Genomic DNA, 23230 nt, shown 5'->3' with positions numbered 1-23230 from the left:
TAACCCTTTTGAAATCTGACCAAGGCCGGGTGCAGTGGCTCATGCCTATAATCCCAGCACTTGGGGAGGCTAAAGCAGGCGGATCACCTGAGGTCAGGAGTTCGAGAACAGCCTGGCCAACATGGTGAAATCCTGTCTCCCCTAAAATTACAAAAAATCAGCTGGGCAAGGTGACGAGCGCCTATAGCCCCAGCTACTTGGGAGGCTGAGGCAGGAGAATTGCTTGAACCTGGGAGATGGAGATTGCAGTGAGCCGAGATCGCATCACTGCACTACAGCACGGGTGACACAGTGAAACTTCATCTCAAAAAAAAAAGCATAAACTTTGGAGTTTAATAGATCAGGGTTCAAATCCTAGCTCTGCTATTTATCAGCAATGTGACCTTCAGCTTCAATTTCATCATCTGTAAAATGGAGACGATAACACCACCTACTTTAAGGGGTTGTGATTATTAAATGAAAGAGCACATGCAGCATACTCTGCCATGAAAATATTAAATAACTGTTGGTGGCTTGTTTTCCTAAGAAAGGGGTTTTATCTTGCTGCTCCTAAAAAATAACTACACATTATGGTGGTGTGGCTGTTTTACATATAAACAATTGCTTTATATACATATGCATACATACACATATATTTGTTATTTTTATGAATAATTTTTCAAAAACAATCATATCTTAGTAAGCTAGAATTACTAGGTATAAAACACAGTGGTGGTATCAGAAAAAAGGACAATTCTATGCAACAAGAAAAACCTAGACCTGAAACAGGCAAGAGTCTAAACTAGAAGTTCCCTTTTTCAGCAACTTAATCTACTAAGCCACACGGTCCTAAAAATTAATGGAGGAAAAATAGTTTAATAATGATCTCTATAGTTAGAAGGTAGCAATGTGCTAATATGTTCCATTTCACAGGGAAAACATTTTAAAGAAAAAGGATGTGTTTCATCTTGTATTCTTTTTTATTCTGCTATATTACCATTTCTTACTATAAATTTTAAAGATGCCAAATGTGACAATTCACAAGAATAAGACCATACAAATTTTTAAAAGAAACTTCAAATATTTGAGGCTACCTCATGTTCTTAATGCATCTGGTCTCCCTCAATTACCTACACTGCTAGATGAGCCACACCAACTTCTTTTCTTCCTTGCCTCCTCCTCCATTATACTTAGCTGGGTTTAGGTCAAGGAAAAGGCAATGCCATAAAGAGATGCATCTTTAAGCATTTAAATATATGTCTGAATAATCTCCAACTGCAATCCTGAATCCAATATACATTATATTATTGTGGTAGTCTTTAGAATTAGGCTTGCGTCTAGACCTGCTTGACTATGGCTTCCTACTCACAGGAATGTGATTTGTTCCTCCTTGCTGCATGCCACAGTGACCTCAGGGATTGGGTGCTTTATCTGTTGGGCTTCTTGTGCCAGTACCCCAATAATGAGTTATTAGATCTCTTCAATATCTGCTTTGACTCTTTGATAGTTGCACTTCTGATTGTACATGCCAACCAGGGCTTGGGTTCTATATAGACCTTGACTAATCGCATGTCACTCATTCTTTCTCCCTTGGAACACATCCTAGTGATGTATCACGTAACAGAGTCCTAAACCTGCACCCATGTCTAGTCTTACGTTCTCCTAAACACAGCAGCTCTGCCTGGATTCATCACTCTGGTGATCCTCTGACCTTTAGTGATGTTCATTAGTGTATGGCTTAATAGGGTGTGTAGTTAAGAAAAGGTAATACCCATGGAACCAAAGTAGTCAGGTAAATAAAACATACGAAAATATACAAGATGTAGAGATGGTGTGGTTTAAAAAAAAAACAAAAACAAAACTTAAAAAGTAACAGCAGCATGAAGCAGGGAGGCATATCCAGATTCCAATAAATGGGACACATTGGGCAAATCATATAACCTCTAAGAGCCCTGGTTTTCTCCTCTTTAAGCAAAGATGAGTGTGATGACTACTGAAGTGGTCTCAATGTGTGAAGCTGAAAAAAATTACCCAAGCATAGCATATCTTCTTTCCAATCTACAGATACTACCCATTAACTCTCAGATATTAAAGGGGGATCCCGTATACGCAAAGGTTGGAAACTCCTGGACTCTCAATCAGACATTCCCAATAGGTATAAACAGGTTTACACTTGGGTGGTGGCCTGGCTGAGACTCTGACAAATCACAACCATATATACATTGACTTTTTCAATAAGTGCCATAAAAAGCTGGGGAGTCCTGCTCTAGCCGATCACCAAGGTCTCATATACATCTATGATTCCATGATTATAATAACACAGACTTTCAGACACCAATGTTATATTCACAGAAGCAAGTTCTTGGAGTTACCTTTTATAAGATAGGGTGGATTGCTGCATGAACACACTCATTTCCTGTTAATGGTTTTAAAAGTGGCAACCTGCATACCTAAAACTAGCAAGGTTACTATACACTTCCCAACCCACTCATGAAAAGTCTATTGAAAGATCCTTAAGGGGCAGTCCCTAAAAGAACTAAGACTCAAAAGCATTTAAGTTTTAAAAGGACTTAGTGGGGCTGCACGCGGTGGCTCACGCCTGTACTCCCAGCACTTTAGGAGGCCGAGGCAGGCGGATCACGAGGTCAGGAGATCGAGACCATTCTGGCTAACACGGTGAAACCCCGTCTCTACTAAAAATACAAAAAATTAGCCGGGCGTGGTGGCGGGCGCCTGTAGTCCCAGCTACTCAGGAGGCTAAGGCAGGAGAATGGTGTGAACCCGGGAGGCGGAGATTGCAGTGAGCCGAGATCGCGGCACTGCACTCCAGCCTGGGGACACAGCGAGACTCCGTCTCAAAAGAAAAAAAAAAAAGGACTTAGTGGAATGCTCTCTCTTTTCCCATAAATGCAAGTTTGGCCTAATATTAGCATACGTCTGGGACATTCATTCTATAGTAGTTTTGTGTGGCATTATGCTGTAGAAGTTTAGAGGAATCAAACTTGCTTTGCATGGATAAGTGGACCATATAGTAATTGAAGGGAGTTCTAAACTAATCTAACCAAAAATAGGAGCTATAAATTCTGAAAACTCCTTAGTAAGCTCAGAAAAGGTTTACTGAATGAAGTGGACCTAGGGTTGGTCTTAAATAGTGGGTAAGAGAGAACATACACAGATTTAGGAAGAGTGCCTGTCATACAAAATAAAAATTGAGAAGCCGTGCACAAATGGACAAAAAGCAGAAAATACACATGCTAAATCAGAAAGTTGAGATAATGAACAAAGACAGCCAGCTCATGCCTGCACACACAATATATATATGGCTCTCTATACTTGAAGTTAAGAGAATTTTGTCACATTCTATTTATGAGCTAAACATAATTAGAAAAAATATAGTCCTTTAGAAAAAGAACATCAATCAATAATAGAAGGGAAATTACCAATTAAAAAAGATTCTAGGACTAATGGCCTGAGAGTTTAAGAAGCCTCTGTAAACACATACAAAATTTTTAGTATGTGCATTTTTAGGACAAAGGAATTCACTGCTTTCTTCAGATTCTGAATGAGATCAATAATCCTAAATTAGTTAAGAATCCACAGATTTAAGTAAAAATCCAAAGCCATTTGAATATCTATTTTTCAGAATTTAAAAAGAATTTCAGGGGGGAACAGTGGCTTATGCCTGTAATTCCAGCACTTTGGGAGGCCGAGGCAGATGCATCACCTGTCAGGAGTTCAAGACCAGCCTGGCCAACAAGATGAAACCTTGTCTTTACTAAAAATACAAAAATTAGCCGGGCGTGGTGGCACACGCCTGTAGTCCCAGCTACTCAGGGAGGCTGAAGCAGGAGAATCGCTTGAACCTGGGGGGCGGAGGTTTCGGTGAGCCGAGATCACGCCACTGCACTCTAGTCTGGGTGACAGTGAGATTTCGTCTCAAAAAAAAAAAAAAAAAAGAAAGAAGACAATTTCTTAACATAAAAAAATGCTGCTACAGAAATTGTACTGCCATCTGTGGCCATACCACCCTGAATGTGCCTGATCTCGCATGATCTCAAAAGCTAAACAGAGTCGGGCCTGGTTAGTACTTGGGTAGAAATGGTACTGCTTTTATTCTTAGCTAATTTTCTAGGGTCGTGTATAATTGGTAGTACTTACTGCAAAGTATGAAATTATAAAGTATAATAAATGATAGGAAAAAGGTTTTGATCTAACAAAACTCCAACCATATCAAATTGCATATTGAGAAGTGTTTCATCCAAGTAACACTTAAAAGACAATATATACATTTAAAGTCAATGGACTAAGCAAACTGTTTCCCATACCCTACCCATGAAAAGGGACCAATAAACCAAAGTGATAGTACAATATTGCCCTCTACTGGACTCAACTAGTAAAGATGAACCTAATAAAACTAAAAAGCATTTAGCTTATAAAAGGGACTTAATGGAATCTTTTCCCATAAATACAAATTTAACCTAATATTAGCATATGTCTGAGACATTCATTCTATAGTTTTTGTGTGGCATTATGATGCAGAAGTTTAGAGGAATCAATTATCAATATAGAATAACCACTACAGGGCCAGGTGCAGTGGCCTGTAACACTAGCACTTTGGGAGGCCACACCAGAAGGATCACTTGAGCCCTGGAGTTCAAGACCAGCCTTGGCAACATAGGGAGACCCCATCTCTAAAAAAAATAAAAAATAAGTTAGCTGGGCATAGTGGCATGCACCTGTGGTCTCAGTTACTCAAGAAGGTTAGGCGGGAGGATCACTTGAACCTAAGAGGTCAAGGCTGCGGTAAGCTGTGATCACACCACTGCACTCCGGCCTGGGTGACAGAGTGAGACCCTGTCTCAAATACATAAACACTGTAATAAGTATTTTTGTTAAAACTATACAGAATCTTAGAGTTGAAAAGGCTTAAGATCTCTAGTCTAACCAACTATATAGTGCACACTTTCTATGTATCTTGGCCAAGTACATTGGCACTCTGTATCTGCGGATCCTGCATCTATGGATTCAATGAACCCTGGATAGAAAACATTTAGGGGGAAAAAAAGATCTGTACTGAACAGGTACAGACTTTTTCCTGTGATTGTTCCCCAAATAATGTAGCATAACGACTATTTACATACCACCCACATTGTATTATTATTGTTATTATTATTATTTTATTTTTTTGTTGAGACAGAGTCTCGCTCTGTCGCCCAGGCTGGAATGCAATGGTGCAATCCCGGCTCACTGCAAGCTCCGCCTCCCAGGTTCATGCCATTCTCCTGCCTCAGCTTCCCGAGTAGCTGGGACTACAGGCACCTGCCACCACGCCTGGCTAATTTTGTTTTATATTTTTAATAGAGATGGGGTTTCACCATGTTAGCCAAGATGGTCTTGATCTCCTGACCTCGTGATCCGCCCGCCTCAGCCTCCCAAAGTGCTGGGATTACAGTCGTGAGCCACTGTGCCCAGCCCCACATTGTATTATATAAGTAACCTTGAGATGATTTAAAGTATACAAGAGGATGTGTGTAAGTTTTATGCAAATAGTATACCATTTTATATGAGAAACTTAAGCATCTGTGGATTTTGGTATCTGCGAGGGGCTCGGGGGTCCTGGAACCAACCCCCTATGGCTATCAAGGGACAATCGTATTTTCCAGCCTTGGCTTAAGCACCCTAGTGATGGGAAGTCTCTGGAAACAATCTATCCTGTTCTGGATAATTCTTAATTCTTAATAGCTCTTGACTCTATTCTTGCAGCAATCTAATTCCTCTTTTATAAGGAAATCTCTCAAATATTTAAGGAAAGCAAACTCATCCCACTGCATCATCTATTCTCCAAATTAAATAACCCAAGCTCCTTTAGCAGTGGATCCTGTGACCAGGTTTCAGATGGCCCCACCACCTGAATGCACTAAATCCTCTAAATGTGCATTCATTTTCTATTGCTTCTATAACAAATTATCACAAATTTAGTGGTTTAAAACAACACCAATTTAATATCTTTAGGTCCCAGGTCTGACACAGGTCTCACTGGGTTAAAATCAAGGTGCCAGCAGGGCTGTGTTCCCTTCTGGAGGCTGTAAGTAATAAATCTGTTTCCTAGGCTTTTCTAGCTTCAAAAGAACATCCGCATTCCTTGGCTCATGGCTCCCTTACTCCGGCTTCAGAATAAATGTTACATCTCTCTTACCATTATTTTATAATCACATCTCCCTCTTATCCTGACCTCTGTGGCCAACTTTCTTCCCCTTTGGAAAATTGCAACTGCCTTTATCTGTCTCCAGTCATTTGTAAAATCTGCTATTTTTAACCCATTTTCCTAGTGTTCCATTATTAGAACGCTAAGCTTGTGGGAGATATTTATATCCTGCTGCTCAAGGTCATTGCCAAGGTCTGATTTTTCACCAAAAAAATTTGCAACCTCCAGCATAAATGGGTTAAAAGCCCTCAAAAATCAGGAACAGCTGCAAGTTCTTTCTGAAGCTATACTGGAATGTAATGCACCCAGGTCTAAACACCTGAACCCATTTTGAAACGCTTCACCATGTGGAGCATTCATTCTCCCTTACCAATGACCAGTCTACCTCTTTTCGGCAAGAAGATCATTTTCCTCGACATAAAGCACAGAAGCAAAACAGGATTTTTCAGAGCCCTGCTTTCTCTATATTAGCAGTATACTATCAGTTCCAAATAGCAGATCTATCCATCCTTTTCATCTTTTTCTTGCTCTAAACATAATTTTAAGTACACAAATCTTCCTTAGCAATTCTTGAAAGCTTCTATTCATTAGTAGCTTTAGTTTTCTGGTTGCTGTTCTTATAGACATAAGCCATAAGCCACCTCTTTTTTTTTGTTTGTTTGTTTGTTTTTTGTTTTCAGATGTAGTTTCCTCAGGATAGAGTACAGTGGCACAATCTCGGCTCACTGCAGCCTCTGCCTCCCAGGTTCAAATGCTTATCCTGCCTCAGCCTCCTGAATAGCTGGGACTACAGGTGCACACCACCACACCCGGCTATTTTTGTATTTTTAGTAGAGACGGGATTTTACTATGTTGGCTAGGCTGGTCTCAAACTCCTGACCTCAGGTGATCCACCCACCTCTGCCTCCCAAAGTGCTGGGATTATAGGCATGAGCCAACACCCAGCCAAGTCATCCTCTTTCATTTGCATTAATTTGACTTGCCCTTTCCTGTATTTCTTTTGAAATCGATCCCAGATTGGCAAAAAATTTAACTGTTGGAGTTGGATGACAGGTACACAGGGGTTCACAGGCCAAACTAAAATGTCAAATAAATATATCTAAATACAAGCCTTTGTGTAAAAACAGAGGTAGAGACAGAAAGAGATCCCTATTTCTTCTTCATTGAGATGTATTTTCCCCCAACCTTTTTTTCATTCATTGAGATAGTTTGGTTTGAATTAAAATGTGAATTGCACTTTGTTTGATGCTCTCAATCCTTTTAATTTATCTTTCAGGACAGAATCCTATGCCATTTTTCTTTGCCTTTTCTTTGTAGTGTTTGAAATACACCTATCAGAAGTTTAGGATATATTCTACTTATGCCTCCTCTTCCCATCCTTCAGGAATACAAATTTAAAAGGCTATCAATTTTTCATTTAGGACTAGATTAGTTGCCCCACCATCCTTTAGAAAAATGGTTCTCAGAGTGTTGTTGTAATAGCACCAGCATTACCTATGAGCTTGTTAGAAATGCAAATTCATGAGTCTCACCTGACCTATTGTATTAGCATCGCTGGGAATGGGGCCTGGGAAACTCTCCAAGTGAGTCTCATGCATGTTACAGAACCACTACTTTAGGAAAAGAAACAGTTCCAATCCAAAAGTTGTCAGATAACACACTTTTAGTTAAACATGATTTCCATCATGTACCCAGACACTGGGAGTCCCTCACACCATTTTATTCATTAGCCTTTGTGACTATTTTGTGTCTGTAATTAATCAATCCTCCCCTTGGCCAGATATTATACAGTATACTTCTACTACTCTATCTATCCTATTTTGTTTTGTTTTGTTGTGTTTTGTTTTTTGAGACAGGATCTTATTTTGTTCCAGGCTGGAGTGGGAGTGCAGTGGTACAATCGCAGCTCACTGCAACCTCCGCCTCCTGGGCTACAGTGATCCTCCCACCTCAGTCTCCCCAGTAGCTGGGACCACAGGCACCACCGTGAGATCACTCTCAGAATCTCAAATCTCAGTGCAGGTACATAATTTCTTGCCATATCACGCTATTACATCTTTCCCCTTAACAAATCTGAGCCTTATAAGAAGGATTTATCCTTCCATTATTACATTCAAATGATAAGACCAAACCCAGAGAGTCACCATGACAGTCGTAAGGTATTTATTACTCTCTCATAATCTCAAATTTATTATTAAAATGTTGTATGCCATTATAGACTTTGGAGACTCTAAGCATTATGTCCCGTGACTTTCCACATTGTTCTCTTGTGAATCCCTGAATACTGCCTTTATTTACTCTACTTACTATGTCTTACTGTCTACCACTGTTTCACCAGTTAATCTGCTTAAGCTTCTCCTCTTTAGTAGTATTCAGTTTAAAACTGTTCTGATTGATTAGCTAGTTCCTTCTAAGAAAACACATTTCGGACATATACTCCATTCTGCTTCCATATTCTCCCGAACTCAGTGGAAAATGATTATTATACTGTGAACAAAAATATAGACTTTTCTTTCTAAGCTTTTAAATTAATGCTTTTATAATGATGATAAATAATAACTACTGGGGCCAGGAGAGGTGGCTCACACCTGTAATCCCAGAACTTTGGGAGGCCGAGGCGAGTGGATCACTTGAGATCAGGAGGTCGAGACCAGCCTGACCAACAGAGTGAAACCCCATACAGAAATTAGTTGGGTGTGGTGGCACGTGCCTGTAATCCCAGCTACTTGTGAGGCTGAGGCAGGAAAAGGCTTGAACTCGGGAGGCGGAGGCTGCAGTGGGCCAAGATTGCACCACTGCACTCCAGCCTGGCTGACAGAACAAGACCTTGTCTTAAAAAAAAAAAAAATGCTATCATCAGAAAAGGATTAGTATAACCAGGAATATAGATGCGTTAATGCAAATTTTATTGCTTAATTTTTTTTTTTTTGAGACAGGGCCTCGCTCTGTCACCCAGGTTAGAGTACAGTGGTGTGATCATGGCAGCTTCAACCCCCCAGGCCCAAGCAAGCCTCCCACCTTGGCCTCCAGGATAGCTGGGACTACAGATATGCATCACCACACCTAGCTAATTTTTTAATTTTTTTGTAGAGACAGACTCTCACTGTGTTGCCCAGGTTGGTCTTGAACTGAACTCAAGAGATCCTCCCACCTCAGCCTCCCAAAGGCTGGGATTACAGGCAAGAGCTACTGCGACTGGCCGTTTAATTTAAAAAAAAAAAACTTTACTTGAGGCCACCCCTTATTTCTTTTGTAAGCAGGAATATAATAAATACCACCATGTTGATAAAATATTGTTGCTTTAAATAGATCTGTGATCATCTACTTCTTAGAAGTGGAAAAAAACAAATCATTCAAATGGACTCAATTGTATATTCTAGTGTGAATTATGAGGTAATTGACATACATCAATTTTATGGATAGTATAGTGATGTTTGTTCTACAAACAGACAAAGAAGTTCTAAGGTAGAGATATTTACAAGGTCTAAGTTGAAAGCCATAATGTTGAACATGGCACTAGAGAAATCACAGAATTTATATTCAAAATGCAGAATACTCTGAAGATATGTGTAACTAGTCCAAATTGAGATGCGCAACAAATAAGTGGTTTAAAAAGCAATTTATATCCAGCCTGGCTTGCACAGCATATCTCAACTCCAAAGAAGTAATAAAAGATGGCAATAAAAGAATGTAACATATGGCCAGGCGCGGTGGCTCACGCCTGTAATTCCAGCACTCTGGGAGGCCGAGGCCAGCAGATCACGAGGTCAGACGATCAAGACCATCCTGGTTAACACGGTGAAACCCCATTTCTACTAAAAAATACAAAAAAATTAGCCGGGCATGGTGGCGGGTGCCTGTAGTCCCAGCTACTTGGGAGGCTGAGGCAGGAGAATGGCATGAACCCAGGAGGCAGAGCTTGCAGTGAGCCGAGATCGTGCCACTGCACTCTAGACTGGGTGACAGAGCGAGACTCTGTCTCAAAAAAAAAAAAGAAAGTAACATAATAATAACAGAAAATAACGAACTGAACCATAAACATAACTTTCTGAAGAAACCTGGGATGTGAAAAGAGTATACTGCATATAAAACTGTAATTACTTGAACTATTATTCTTAGGAAATGAATGGGTAAAAATACATTACTCATTACTACAATAAAAAAAAAACATAGCACACTTAATATGGAAACATATTAATTCTTCAATAATTAGAACAGTCACATATTTCTACTAAATAGTTTTCTGGTTAAAATCAGTTATGAAAAGTAGAGTTTAAGCAGAATAATTCTATTTTTAAAAACAGTATCTTCTGGCCAAGCACGGTGGCTCACGCCTGTAATCCCAGCCCTTTGGGAAGCTGAGGCGGGCGGATCACCTGAGGTCAGGTGTCCGAGACCAGCCTGATCAACGTGGAGAAACCCCGTCTCTACTAAAAACACAAAAAAATTAACCGGCGTGGTGACGCATGCCTGTAAGCCCAACTACTTGGGAGCCTGAGGCAGGAGAATCGCTTGAACCTGGGAGGCAGAGGTTGCAGTGAGCCGAGAGGGCGCCATTATACTCCAGCCTGGGCAACAAGAGTGAAACTCCATCTCCAAAACACAAACAAACAAAAACAGTATCTTCTGTTTCTAATATGGAATAGAAATACCTTATAAATAGTAACATTAAGCTAATATTGTTAAAATCATCAAATAAGTGATAAAATGGATAATATGAATCTTAATGTAAAAATATAAACTTTGATTCACAGGTTCTGAGGGTTATGGAAATATATAAATATAAGCTTTGAGAGGAAGGGTTTGATGGTAAGATGTATAACCACATTCAGAAAATACACTTCTTATTCCTATTTGTTTCTCAAAACTCTCACTAAAGTGAGAGTCACTCAGCTTTTGGAAGTCTGTTTCTCTGTACCAAAATTGGACCAGAAGATGACACATCAGTGAGAAATGCTTTGATGATTGACTAGAAAATTACTCTAAGTGTTTATAAACCCAGTATATCATCATCATCATCTCCTTTATTCTTCCATTTGCTCAGTTATCTTGTCAGCAACACAGATACTATATAAAATCATCCTACCCTTTTTCACTTCCTGGCTCTTCTTTATCATTCTATCCAGCTTCAACGATCTTCAGCTTATTTAGGGCTAATAAACATGCTCACCCAAAGAAAGTGAGGGTTTACGATGTAATGTTCTGGTGACACTGTAGGTTTCTTAGGGAAAAGACATCTCATAAATATAAACGAATATGCTTAGAACCCATGGTTGTAATTTAAGATTACAGAAGTTTCTTACTATACTTCATTTAACAATATTAGCAAAACGTTATGTTTTCATGTCAGTTTTGACACATAAGAATAATACAGCAATGAATTTTTTTTCAATTAACAAAGAAAACAGTTTTAAAAAATGAGGACAATTCTCTCCCTTTTATCATTGACTGGAAGATACACCATCTTTTTATATTTTACTCCAGAGGGAAGAAGGCTCATCATAATTGAAATGACCCTATTCTACGACTGTTCTAAAATGCACATATCCACCTCAAAAGATCTCTGGAAACCTAGTCAAATGTCTTTCTCTGACCTTCATGCCTCACATGGAGCTAATAATGAATGTCTGCAACCGATTGAGGGACTTTAAAAAAGATGGCAGTCCTAGGAACAAAATTAATTCCTTTTGTCATTCACTCACTCAACAAGTATTTATTAAGCAGCTATAAATTGCTTCAATCATTCAATAAGTACACAAATTGTAAAAAATATAATAGAGTAAGGAATATTTCTACATTCCCATTTTTTGAGAAGTTCCTAGCGTGCACTTCACATACAGTTTTATGCATGCAAATGACCTTACCTCTCTTACAGATAGTTGTGGTGGGAAGGAGACTGAAAATACCAAGCTGGTGAATTCAAACCCAGAGGCCTCAACCTTTTGGCACACCTAAAAAAGCATTACAATTACGTAAATTCCCAGGAATTGCTGAAAATATTACTTACTCTAATCTTAACAACATGAATTTCTGGTCCAGGAGATGACATGGCAAAACTTTCAAACTTTCACTTTTGACAGTGGAACACTCACAAATATCTTGAGATTAAATATTGCCTAACTATGACCCTGAAGACTAATACTACAAAGAACCAAAACAGCCAGGAGTAACATCTGCAGAATAAACTGTTAAGTGTCAAAATAGCTTTCTATTAGGTCACCTCCTAACTTTCAAACAAAACAAACCCAAATATAGCACTCTTGATAGAAAAAACAAACAAAAGACAATCCCACATTCAATCATTTACCTTCTACAGGGCTGTACCACCTGTCTTTTTGGGACAATAATAAGTACGACTAGAAATGAACTTTTCTGTAATTTAGCTATGTTAAACAGCAAAATGAAAACAAACTGCTACATTTTTCTTCAATTAAATAGCACTTATGACTGAAACACATGAATATACATTTTATTAATTTTCAGATATGTCAATTAAAAAGTAATTTGAGAATAGTAGGTTTTGGTTTTTTTAAAAAACATAAGAAAATATTTTAATGCTCCAATTGTGTGAAACAAGTTGAAATGAACGGCAGTGTTCCTTTCAATATAAAAATTCTTGTACTGGGGCATGGTGGCATGCACCTGTAGTCCCAGCTACTTGGGAGGCTAAGGTATGAGGATCACCTGAGCCCAGAGGTGGAGGTTGCAATGAGCCGATATCATGCCACTGCACTCCAGCCTGGGTGACACAGTAAGACTCTGTCTCAAAACAAAAACAAAAACAAAAACAAAAACCAGAAGGTCGGGCGCAGTGGCTCATGCCTATAATCCCAACACTTTTGGGAGGCCAAGTCAGGCAGATGACCTGAAGTCAGGAGTTTGAGACCCGAGGTCAGGCCCACATGGTGAAACCCCGTCTCTACTAAAAATATAAAAATTAGCTGGGCATGGCAGCACATGCCTGTAATGGCAGCTACTCAGGAGGCTGAGGCAAGAGAATCATTTGAACCTGGGAGGTGGAGGTTGTAGTGAGCTGAGACTGCACCACTGCACTCCATCCTGGGTGACAAGAGTGAAACTCTGTCTCGGAAAAAAAAAAAAAAAAAAAAAGAATTCGGCCAGGTGCGGTGGCTCACGCCTGCACCTCTAATTCCAGCACTTTGGGCCAAGGTGGGCAGATCATGAGGTCAAGAGATCGAGACCATCCTGGCTAACACGGTAAAACCCTGTCTCTACTGAAAATACTAAAAATCAGCCAGGCGTGGTGTTGGGTGCCTGTAGTGCCAGTTACTAGGGAGGCTGAGGTAGGAGAATGGCATGGACACAGGAGGCAGAGCTTACATTGAGCCAAGATCACACCATTGCGCTCCAGCCTGAGCAACAGAGCGAGATTCCGTCTCAAAAAAAAAAAAAAAAAATAGAATTCTTGGCCTTGGCCGGGTGCAGTGACTCACACCTGTAATCCCAGTACTTTGAGAGGCCAAGGCAGGAAGATGACTGGAGGCCAGTTGTTCAAGACCAGCACAATAACATAGGGAGACCCTACCTCTACAAAAAGATTTAAAAATTAGGGCCAGGCGCAGTGGCTCATGTCTGTAATCCCAGCACTTTGGGAGGCCAAGGCAGGCAGATCATCTGAGGTCGGGAGTTTGAGACCAGCCTGACCAACATGGAGAAACCTTGTCTCTACTAAAAATACAAAATTAGCCAGGCATGGTCGCGCATGCCTGTAATCCCAGCTACTCGGGAGGCTGAGGCAGTACAATCGCTTGAACCTGGGAGGTGGAGGCTGCGATAAGCCAAGATCATGTCATTGCACTATGGCCTGGACAACAAGAGCAAAACTCCATCTCAAAAAAAAAAAGAAAAAAAAAATTAGGTGGGCATGGTGGTACGTGCCTATAGTCCTAGCTACTCAGAAGGCTGATGGAGGAGGATTGCTTGAGTCCCAGGAGTTGGAGGCTGCAGTGAGCTGTGATTGTACCACTGCACTTCAGCCTAGGCAATAGAATAAAACCCAAAAAAGAAAAGAAAAAAGAATTGTCCTATCTCCAAAAAAGGAAAGAAAAAAGAATTCTTGGTCTTAAGACTGAAAATCTCTACATAATTGTACCTAAAATGAAAAACAGGTTATTTACCTTTTTAACGAAATCTTTCTCACAGAACTCTTGAAGAATTCCTAGGCATACATTACATACATTTAAATTTGAGTTCTTGGAAGCAATGCTTCCATCTTGACTAACAGAGATCCTTCCCTCTCCATTTTGACTTAGATTATCAATACTATCTGCCAGTTCTTGCAGTCGAATTTTCTTGGGAGGTGGGTTCATAACTTCCAAAATTAATTCATCTTTTTCAGTTTCCAGAAATTTCTGTAGTTCATTGAGCAACTCCTGGAAAGTTAATGAAAGAAAAAGTAATGACCCACTGACAATGTCCTTAAGGCTTTCTAGGTAAGATGAAACAAGAAAACACGAGTGAAAATTAGGACATATCACAGATTTTACAATGTTGACATATCAATTCTGAAGCAATCCAGTTATTTTATTAGCCAGCATTGGCTTTTATGGAATTTAAAAGAGAATTACCTATCTCTATTATATATGTGGGAATACTTTTTCAAAAGAGTTCCATATATCAGTGAAGCAAAAGTCATAAATCTGAGGGAGAAAGGCTCCATGACAAATTTGTTAATTTGTAATTCTGTTGTGAGAGTCATTCACTCGCTAATTTCAGTAAAAACAAACTTCAGTTCTAATGATTAACATATAAAAATACAAACTGAATTTCTATCCTTGCTAGGTTATTTAATAACCTCACAATTACTAAAAGCTCACAAGTATAACTTTCTTTTTTTTTTTTTTTTTTTTTTTTTGAGACGGAGTCTCACTCTGTCACCCAGGCTGGAGTGCTGTGGCCGGATCTCAGCTCACTGCAAGCTCCGCCTCCCGGGTTCACGCCATTCTCCTGCCTCAGCCTCCCGAGTAGCTGGGACTACAGGCGCCGCCACCTCGCCCAGCTAGTTTTTTGTAGTTTTTAGTAGAGACGGGGTTTCACCATGTTAACCAGGTTGGTCTCGATCTCCTGACCTCGTGATCCGCCCGTCTCGGCCTCCCAAAGTGCTGGGATTACAGGGTTGAGCCACCGCGCCCGGCCAAGTATAACATTTATTTAATATGAAACCTGATCATTAGAGGCAATGTAATAAGTAAAAATAATTTGGAGAAAATTTACTAAGAAAAGTACACAAATGCTGACAATGCTGAAAGTTAGCATATGATTATAAACCATTTCCATATATTAATTGAAAGACATGCTCTACTATATTCTAGTTTGCCTAATTTCTGTCTTGTATTAGAACTTGCATTTCTTTGAAACCATTCTCATATTTCTCTCATTTAGATATCCCTCTCATCTAAATACTCAGAGTATTTTCCTCTGTTTTGTTTAGACATGTTTTTTATGCCATTGATGAAAAAGTATCTTTTTCAAATTCATTCAGATGACAATTTACTGACTTTAAGGGGAAAAAATCTTCCACTCAAACAAATTTAAATCCACTTTATTGAGAAATTAGCTCTCCTGCTTTACCAGATAAATATACAAGTACATTTTGACTCACACAAGTATGTTTGTTGTTACCTAAAATCTATAATGTATGTAAAACATAGTGCATATACAGATGTGCATGTACATACATGGCTACATGAATACAACAGATCAAAATTTAAGAACATTTCCAAAAACCTGTCCAAATATTCTTGTATATTACTTTACATAAAATGAAACAAAGAAAAGTTGGTAACACTCAGTCTCTTAATATAAATTTAAAATCTAATAACATAATAGAATAATAGTTTAATATAAATTTAAAATCTAATAACATATAATAGAATAATCTGAAAAAAATGTGTAAGCAGGGTTACACAAAACCAGTCTTATTACTTTACAGTCATATTGTGTATAAATGAATATACACATATTTAAATCATCATAGCACAAGTACCATTTCTGGTTTGTTTTCTGTTTTTGTTTTCTTAATTTTCAGATGGAGTCTCACACTGTCACCCAGGCTAGAGTGCAGTGGCACAATCTCGGCTCATTGCAACCTCCGCACCCCCAACCCCCAAGTTCAAGCGATTCTCCTGCCTCAGCCTCCCAAGTACCTGGGATTACAGGCATCTGCCACGGCACCCAGCTAATTTTTGTATTTTTAGTAGAGACAGGGTTTCACCATCTTGGCCAGGCTGGTCTTGAACCCCTGACCTCATGATCTACCCACTTTGACCTCCCAAAGTGCTGGGATTACAGGCGTAAGCCACCGCGCCCGGCCAATTTCTGGTTTTCAAAGTGTTTCCACATACTTTATTAGGTATCGTTCCTTAAAGTCCTGTGAGGTGGGTATTATCATCATTCCCATGGAATGAGGAGTAAACTGAAGCTGCAAAGTGGTGGAACTGGGATTCAAATCCATGTCTTCTAGCTCCAAATCCTAGGTTTTGAATTCAGTCAGACTGCTCAAATCCTAGCTTGCTCACTTAATAGCTGTCTAACTTTTGGCAGGTTGCTTAACCCCTCTGTATCTCAGTTTCTTCATCTGAAAATAGGGACAATCATAGTATGTACTTACCTAATCAGTTTATAAGAATTATATGAGACCTTGACATATAGTAATGATAATTGAATATTGTGTATTATTATTGCCAAAATAATAGAAACAACTAATAACATTTTAAAAATAACTGATACTACTAACTCCTGGACAATTTTTTAAATTACAAGAAACTGTGTGTGTATATGTTGTATACATACTGTTTATAAAGTATATAATTACATGTGTATTACTACTATCTGCCTCTAAAAAGAGTATCACTTTTAGAATCAAACATTTCATAAATGTTACATACCTTATGCAAAAAAGTATGATATTAAACATCAAAGCTCTCTGTATATTACCATAAATGTCAAAGATCTCTGTATATTACTTTCGTCATTAGTAACAGTAATAATGATTATGATAAGCATTTATTTCTAAAGGATTCCAAATACCTATTTATAAATACAACTAGTAATATAGAAAATGGGAAAAAACAGAAAAAGGCAACCATACCCACAATGCTTCCACTTAGTAGGACATGTAAGGAATATTAGCCCCTCCTGGGAGGAAGCAATATTTTGTGATATTCTGTTTAGATATCCTTTAGGAAACATCTATACAAATGTTAAATGCACCAGGGAGTTCCTCCACAAAGATCCCATTACACTAAATGTTAGATACCTAGATATAATCACTTAAGAAGGAACTTACATTTCTGAGACTATTCCAAAATTAAGAATATCACTCATTTTATTATAGATTTTTAATTTAAAAAAGAGTTATGAATACATACCTGCTCTCAAAAGTACAGGCATTCATTGTAAAATATAGAGAAACTTCTCTTAACTTGAAAAAAAAAAAGAAGAAAATACCTTGTATGGAAGTTTGTAAGGTGCATGAAAATCCACACCACAGAATCTGAAGATACATCTTGGACAAGTACCAGTACTGAGCAACAACTGGGCCACATGCTTGTTTTCCTCAGTCAGTGGGAACATACCGAATAATTATAACTAGAAAGAAAAAAAGTAAAACTAATGATCAGCTTCTGCATTTTACCGTCACAGACAAGTCATCATGTTTAGGGATAAAAACTAGCTTTCATTTGAAAAGCACTATTGTGTACTCTCTAACCAAGCCCCTTTCATTATACACATATTATAAAATACAAACTTGAAGGAAGTTTATAAAATGGATCCAGTAAAGGTTTCTAATTGTTAAGAAATTTAGTTTAGCATTCTGGATTATGATAAAATATGTCAATATAACTAAGTTGATCAAAAGAAATAAAAATAATCAAGAATGGTTGCTTCTGAAGAGGGTAATGAAAACAGAGGTACAGGGTGAAATTTTGCTCTTTGTTTTGAACCATTCAGTATTGTACAAAGTTAATTCATTAAACTTTTCCTGTAAGAAATTAAAAATGAGTTTGCTGGTGGTGGCGCTTAGAAAGCCATACCCCAAAATGAAGGTCTCAGCAGCAGCCTCAGAAGCAAAACTTTTTCTCTGACCTTCTGCCCTCCTGTCTCTCAGTCTCATTCTTCCCCAGACTAGCCATAGAAAAACTACAGTCCCTCTTCCTCAAGGTGAAGGAACAATATAATTTGTTCATAGAAACCAGAACTCCCTTTCCCCAAAGCCAGCCATAAAATCTAAAAATATTACTCAAATTTGGTCAGGTGCAGTAGCTCATGCCTGTAATCCCAGCACTTTGGGAGGCCGAGGTGGGTGGATCTTCTGAGGTCAGGAGTTTGAGACCAGCCTGGCCAACATGGTGAAGCCCCATCTCTACTAAAAATACAAAAAACTATTAGCCAGGTGTGTTGGCGTGTGCCTGTACTCCCAGCTACTCAGGAGGCTGAGACAAGAGAATCTCTTGAACCCTGGGAGGCGGAGGTTGCAATGAGCCAAGATTGTGCCACTTCACTCCAGCCTGGACAATGACAGTGAAACTCCATCTCAAAAAAACAAACAAACAACAACAAAAAAAAACCTCCAACAAAAACAAATTAAGTACATAGTATTTGAGAGCAACGGTTTGCTTAAGTTGCCAATTTTTGCAATTTAAATAAACTCACAAAAAAATACTATATAGAGAATGAGGGCAAATCTATCTCCTGTTACCAGGAAGGAGGGGTACTAAAATTTCAAACAACCTAATTTGTTCAGCAAAACTAGATCTTCTAATTAGTGAAACAGTCCATACTACCTTAAAATGATCAACTAACAATATTTTAGAAAATAATCATTGCATGGCAATCTTGTGGCATGCTATAACTGTGGTCATAGAAAGACAGTGGCATCTTCTAATTTGTGCAGTTTCATAATTCAAATGAACTTGCTTAAAATTTGTGGAAGGGTGAAGCTCTTCCCAACAGCTTAGTATAAAGATGTGATTCTTCTAGTCTGTGTTTTCCACATCTCTAAAACTTACTACTTACTTGCAAGTTGCTAAATGTTTGGGGCCACTTACCAAGATTCTTGCACAAAATAATGAGGAAGACAGGTATATAGTTACATAGAACTCTTCACCATAAAAATCAGTTCAGCAGCCAGGACGAATAAAAACAGATTGCATCTGGCTGAATTCTAATTCAGGTGAATATGTGAGTCAGCAGGGAGAAAAAAATCAGGCTTGTATGGACACACCATACAAGCTGACTAGGTGACAACTTTGAGACACTAGAATTGAGAAACGCTTATTTAGGGTTGCCTAAGTAAATTTGGACTCCAGGGTATTTTCAAGAAAGAAGACAGAATATGTGGAAAACAGCCTCTAAACAATGAAGATCTGGCCAGGCCCAGTGGCTCACGCCTGTAATCCTAGCACTTTGGGAGGCCAAGGCAGGCATATCACTTGAGGTTTGGAGTCCAAGACCAGCCTGGCCAACATGGTGAAACTCCATCTTTACTAAAATACAAAAATTAGCCAGGTGTGGTGGTACGTGCCTTTAATCCCTGCTACTCGGGAGGTTGAGGCAGGAGAATCGTTGGAACCCAGTAGGTGGAGGTTGCAGTAAGCCCAGCACTTTGGGAGGTCATGGCAGGCAGATCATGAGGTCCGGAGATCAAGACCATCCTGGTTAACACGATGAAATGCCATCTCTACTAAAAATACAAAAAATTAGCCAGGCATGGTGGCACGTGCTTGTAGTCCCAGCTACTCCGGAGGCTGAGGCAGGAGAATCGCCTGAACCCAGGAGGCAGAGGTTGCAGTGAGCCAAGATCGCACCACTGTACTCCAGCCTGGGCGAAAGACCGAGACTCCATCTCAAAATAAATAAATAAATAAATAAATAAATAAATAAATAAATAAATAAATAAGATCTGTGTGGTCAAGGTCAAGTCATTATTACTTACTAGTGATCTGTATCCCTTTTCTCAGTCCATTTAATCCAGTTTGATGCAGAGAAAAGATTGGATGCTGTGAGGGGCTGAATATAAGCATTTACAGTGCATCTCTGACTACATACACGGAGAAATTGTTTCTGTTTCACCGGTTATATTCTAAGTTATTTTTTCTCCATTAGTTTAGCTTAAGAATTTTACTTAATTCAGAAGTAACATTTAACTCAAAAAGAGACACAAATACGCCCTCTTCCAATAAACAAATCAATAAGCACTTTAAAAGGACACTTAAGGAAGATTTCCCTCGAGACTTAAACAGCTATATTAAAATTTATTTTATTTTCCATGGCTATAAGACAATGTTTATTTCTCCAATAAATTCACAAGAACAAAGGTATCATGCAAAGCGAATAAACGACACATTACAATCTCCTGGCTCTGAGAAGTTCCCAAACCTGATTGATGAGAATTACAAAACTTCCAGTCCTGAGTAATTTGAAGAGGTCTAAAAATAGACCCCAAACAAAAAGACCTCTTTTGAATGTGTGTTAATAAACGAGCTATGAATTTACAAATCTCTCAACATCATTTTCACCTACCAACAATCTATCAACTTCTCAAGAATGTTAACATTAAAAGGAGAAAACAAGTTACGCCTTAAATTTGATTGTTTCATCGTGAGGTAATGAAATGTCAGGATTTCATAAGATACCAGAAATCGGTTGTCCATATTAGATTATGTTTGAAAGCAAGCCCTGAAAAAGGCATCCCACAATGTAAGTTTTCCAGTGTTGGTTACCCTCAAGATGTTTGCTTTTCGTTTACGTGTTTGTTTTACAGAAACAACGCTAACAAGTTGCTACACAGCCGCCTTTCATGTGTCAGGCTCCCTAGGAGGACTGAACCCCTCCTCCCCAGACCAAGGATAACTAGCCCAGTCTCTGGCTTACTGGAGGAGAGGAAGGACTTTATTTTCACCTCCTGGACGATTACAAAAACCAGTCATCGAAAACGAGGAAAGGAGCAGGGTGTGAGAAAAAACTGCCTGAGTCTCATATCCTAAGATCTTTTAAACTCCTTTCCCTACCGAAGGGTGTCATTCGTACCGCAGCGTGGGGCTGGGGGTGTGGATTTACGGGGAAAGAGGTGATCACACTTCACTGGTCTTCTGAAACATTCAGCTATGGAATCTACTGTGGACTCTTGAAAAGTTCATCCCGAGATCTAACCTCAAGCCTCAGTTTTGGCCAAGCAAGCCCTTCCCCCTTCGGTCAGGTGCAACAAACTTCCCACTCACCCCTCCTTTGCTAACAAAGCCGCTCCAGCAGGAGAGAAATGACCTCTCTCTCTCGCCACACCTCTTCTGCACCCAGTCTGCACTCCTTCACCTCATACCTATCCGCCTCACCTTCTCCCCAGACGCCGGAGCCTGAGATTTAACCCCTTCCGGCCCTCGAAGGGAACAGGGAAGACTAAAGGCAACGCACCTATTGCGTCTAGCAATTCTGTTCCCCGAGGAAACGTGGGCTTTAAACGAAAGTACCAGCCCGTTCTCGCTACGACTAAGTGAGCTTCTCCCTTCTTGTTTGTAGGGAAATCCGTCAAACCGCATACTTTGCCACCTCACCCCACCGCCCCCGCGACTGTAGGAGTGCGTGGGGCTTTACTCCCAGCCCTACTGGTCCACTCCCAGAAAAGCTTCTGTTGGACTCTGACGTCTAGGGAGTCGTAGCCGCTGCCAGAAATATCGATGAGCCTTTACCCTGAGGTTTAGAACAGGAGCTCTTTCTGGGGCAAATACAAAGAGCGTGTTTCTTCCTACAAATTAGTAGCAGTCTCCCTGCTACTGGCGAAGATTCAGCTGGCGAAGTAATTCAAGCCTTGTTCTGACTGCCAGGGTGGGAGGGGTGGACGGCTCGGTGTTCTGCCCGTTGTGCCTTGCGCTCGAGGTGCTGGTCTACGCTGGCCTGGACAGTCCGGGCTAGGAGCGGGAGCTGAGCGGAGGCGGAGGAGATGGCGTCCCAGCCGCCACCTCCCCCCAAACCCTGGGAGACCCGCCGAATTCCGGGAGCCGGACCGGGACCAGGACCCGGCCCCACTTTCCAGTGAGTGTGGGATTCTTCAGGCTGTGAGGTTGGTGGGCCCGAGCGGGGACTTGGCCGAAGGCGGTTGAAGCGGTTGTTGGGGGAGGTATTCCCTACCCCCGTTTAACCAATCCCCAACCTTGCGGGTAGGAGTCGAGGTGGATCTGGGGCGCTTACCAATGGGGATTTTTCAGTGTCTCACAGCTGTTTCTGACCCGGCAACTCTAAGCACCAACGTTTTTTTCGGGAGCTCCTGGGCGTCTCTCTGGGTCTCTGTGCTTGAAAGAAAGGGGGGCGGCTTCCTACCTACCCCTCTGTTTTCACCTTGACAGAACGGCTTCACTATCTTTAAAGCGTAGACTTTGGGTCTGTAGCAGTTGACAGAGGCATTTGTCCAGCCACGGCATCGGTAGGGAGCAAAGTCTCTCGTTAAAGGTGTTAACCTCTCGAGAAGTTGCCGAAAGCCCGGAAGGTTTTACGCAACTAGAACTCAAGCCCCGAACACTTTGCCTTCTTTTCCAGCGTAACTCAGCCAATGTTTCAGTTCGAGATTGGAGAAGCAATATTAAAGCAGGAGTTCTAGATCTGAGGCCTATGGATGGCCTTTGTGTGCAAAATGATGTATTTTTCTGAGGGCTATAGGTTTTTGTTTGGTTTTTAATCAGTATCAGTTGGTTTCTAGGACTTTGAAAAGGCTAAAACATGCAGAGTTGGGAGTGTTTCGTGGCCTCGTGTGGCTTTTGTTTGGTAGTGCTGGACATCTTAATTCAGATAGGTGTGATTCAAATGTCAAATCAACTACTATTGTAGGTTTTCCTAAGCGTAAAAACCCCAGCATATTGGGATGTATTTCTGCTGTGTTCTGAAATCTTTTATTTAAACACTAAAATGCTTTAACACGGTAACTACTTAGTTTAATAAGGACATATACATAATAAGTAATAATAAGCTTTAATTAGGCTGGTAAGCCACGGTGACATGATCTGCTACCTTTTTTATGATTCGGTTCTTTTTTCC

General features: G+C 39.9%; 2 protein-coding genes across 5 annotated transcripts in view; one reads left to right on the top strand and one right to left on the bottom strand.

Annotated features, from left to right (window-relative positions):
- Nucleotides 1-22640, bottom strand: part of PUS10 (pseudouridine synthase 10) — an 85461-nt gene extending 62821 nt beyond the window's left edge. The window contains exons 1-4 of one of the 4 annotated variants that reach the window (XM_010377550.2): nucleotides 22391-22640; nucleotides 17654-17794; nucleotides 14323-14577; nucleotides 12049-12135 (exon numbers count right to left, since the gene is read on the bottom strand). In XM_010377550.2, coding sequence (XP_010375852.1) covers nucleotides 12049-12135; nucleotides 14323-14577; nucleotides 17654-17779 — 468 coding nt within the window. In that variant the 5' untranslated portion in view covers nucleotides 17780-17794; nucleotides 22391-22640. Of the gene's footprint in view, nucleotides 1-12048; nucleotides 12136-14322; nucleotides 14578-17653; nucleotides 17795-21426; nucleotides 21589-21616; nucleotides 21853-22390 lie in introns of those variants that run through there. The other 3 variants (XM_030920541.1, XM_030920542.1, XM_030920540.1) reach the window with 3 other exon arrangements.
- The window catches only part of PEX13 (peroxisomal biogenesis factor 13), a 34268-nt gene continuing 32878 nt past the window's right edge, over nucleotides 21841-23230 (top strand). Inside the window, exon 1 of the mRNA XM_010377559.2 lies at nucleotides 21841-22234. Coding sequence (XP_010375861.1) covers nucleotides 22143-22234 — 92 coding nt within the window. The 5' untranslated portion in view covers nucleotides 21841-22142. The remainder of the gene's footprint in view (nucleotides 22235-23230) is intronic.

This window comes from Rhinopithecus roxellana, chromosome 17 (genome assembly GCF_007565055.1).
Source record: "Rhinopithecus roxellana isolate Shanxi Qingling chromosome 17, ASM756505v1, whole genome shotgun sequence".
Classification (NCBI taxonomy): Eukaryota; Metazoa; Chordata; class Mammalia; order Primates; family Cercopithecidae; genus Rhinopithecus; species Rhinopithecus roxellana.
Note: the sequence above shows the minus strand (reverse complement) of the source record. Positions and strands in the feature narration are given on the sequence as shown.